The following is a 1,442-nucleotide window of genomic DNA, read 5'->3' as shown; positions in this document are numbered from 1 at the left end:
TACGAAAGAAGATTTTTCTCTAGAAGTCAGAAAAATACAAAATAACAACTGCCATCTATCTCTCGAGCACAGAGCCTCAGTAATGTGAAAGTGTATAGACTGAAAGCAAACATAAATATAAATCGTATTTTTAACAGCAATATTTAAGAATTATGTGGGATAATGATATCGAGATTACTTTATGTACTTCTGTCAATGAAAATGATACTGAAATCCTTGAGTTAACGTGGTGTTAATATAAGCATTTTTTTTTTTTTCTTGTGGGGGGTGGGTATTTAACTTCATTTTCATTGATGATGATGATTTAAAAGTATCGGTTAATATATTATTCTCCAAATCAATAACACATCCTCACTTAGTAAAGTAAGGCCACAGTAAATAATAAAATGCAAAAATGATTATAATAACAACACCGAGGGAAAGTACAAACACTCCCAGATGCCGATGATTGCAATCTGACCTTTTGTCCCAGGAAAGACATAGGCAACATGTGGTATTCCTCCCAAGCAAACTATACATTTTTCACATACTACGCAGCTAAAACAGAACCATTCACGAGCGGAGAGTCCTCGAAATGCCACACAGGCCGAGGCAAAGGAGCCGAGAGGAGGCAGCCTTGGAAGGGACAACTACGCAAGCTCAACATTATCACTTCTAAGACAAGGAGTCTACAAGCCCAGCGGCCTCAAGCTGTGCGCGTCCCATCCCAGCCGCGTGACAGCGCAAACTACAGTCTCATCATCAGCACAGGGTTTGACGACGCCCCTTGAGATCACGGTGGATTAGTTTCTCTTTCAGGGTTGTGAGTTATTGAGTTGGTTATGTCTTCCAAAAGGAAAAGGCAATGTTATAATTGATATTTAACCTATACTAGTCGCTTTCTGCGTTCTTATTTCAACACTGTAATCTCAAGGAGGGCGTGACAGCGGCCCCTGACAGAAGAACCGAACTCGTGTACCTCAGACCACGCGGACGAGGCCCAGCGGAAGGAGCAGGGCTGCGTGTTACAGCCCCTTTTCTCCCTGGGCTTGGACAGGCCCTCCCGCAAGCAGTAATCGCTATGAACCTGCACTTCCCCTGACAAGACACCTTCGTGATTTATGTTCACCCCCGTGTCTACACAGGTAATTTCGCGCTGTTTGATACCGCGGCCACACTCCTCCGAGCACTGAAAGGATACATCCAGAGGGATTAAAAATGGGTGTCACTTCTCTCTCTTTCAAGGATGACGGCCCTGACTCAGCGGCCGCGGAAACGACTTAGAGAGTGTTCCTGTGTCATAGTCAAGAAGGGGGAAGGAAGGGGGAGGGGGTCCTATAGGATCGAGAGGAAGGAACAGGAAATCATCTGGAAAGCATCGTAAAAAAAAAGTTATTGAATTTAAAGTCTGTCCATTTTGGCCTTCTGAGAATTCTGCAGCTTCCGTGCCATGGAATTCTCTT

At 44.0% G+C, this 1,442-nt stretch overlaps 1 protein-coding gene across 1 annotated transcript in view; it reads right to left on the bottom strand.

The window, feature by feature from the left end:
- The window catches only part of LOC119588872 (A disintegrin and metalloproteinase with thrombospondin motifs 9-like), a gene marked incomplete at its 5' end in the record, with an annotated part of 149,434 nt that overhangs the window by 9,712 nt on the left and 138,280 nt on the right, over nt 1-1,442 (bottom strand). Inside the window, 1 exon segment of the mRNA XM_037937511.1 lies at nt 959-1,168. Within this exon segment, the coding sequence (XP_037793439.1) occupies nt 959-1,168 (210 nt within the window).

This window comes from Penaeus monodon, chromosome 24 (assembly GCF_015228065.2).
Source record: "Penaeus monodon isolate SGIC_2016 chromosome 24, NSTDA_Pmon_1, whole genome shotgun sequence".
Lineage (NCBI taxonomy): Eukaryota > Metazoa > Arthropoda > Malacostraca > Decapoda > Penaeidae > Penaeus > Penaeus monodon.
This window is presented reverse-complemented; position numbering and strand designations above follow the sequence as displayed.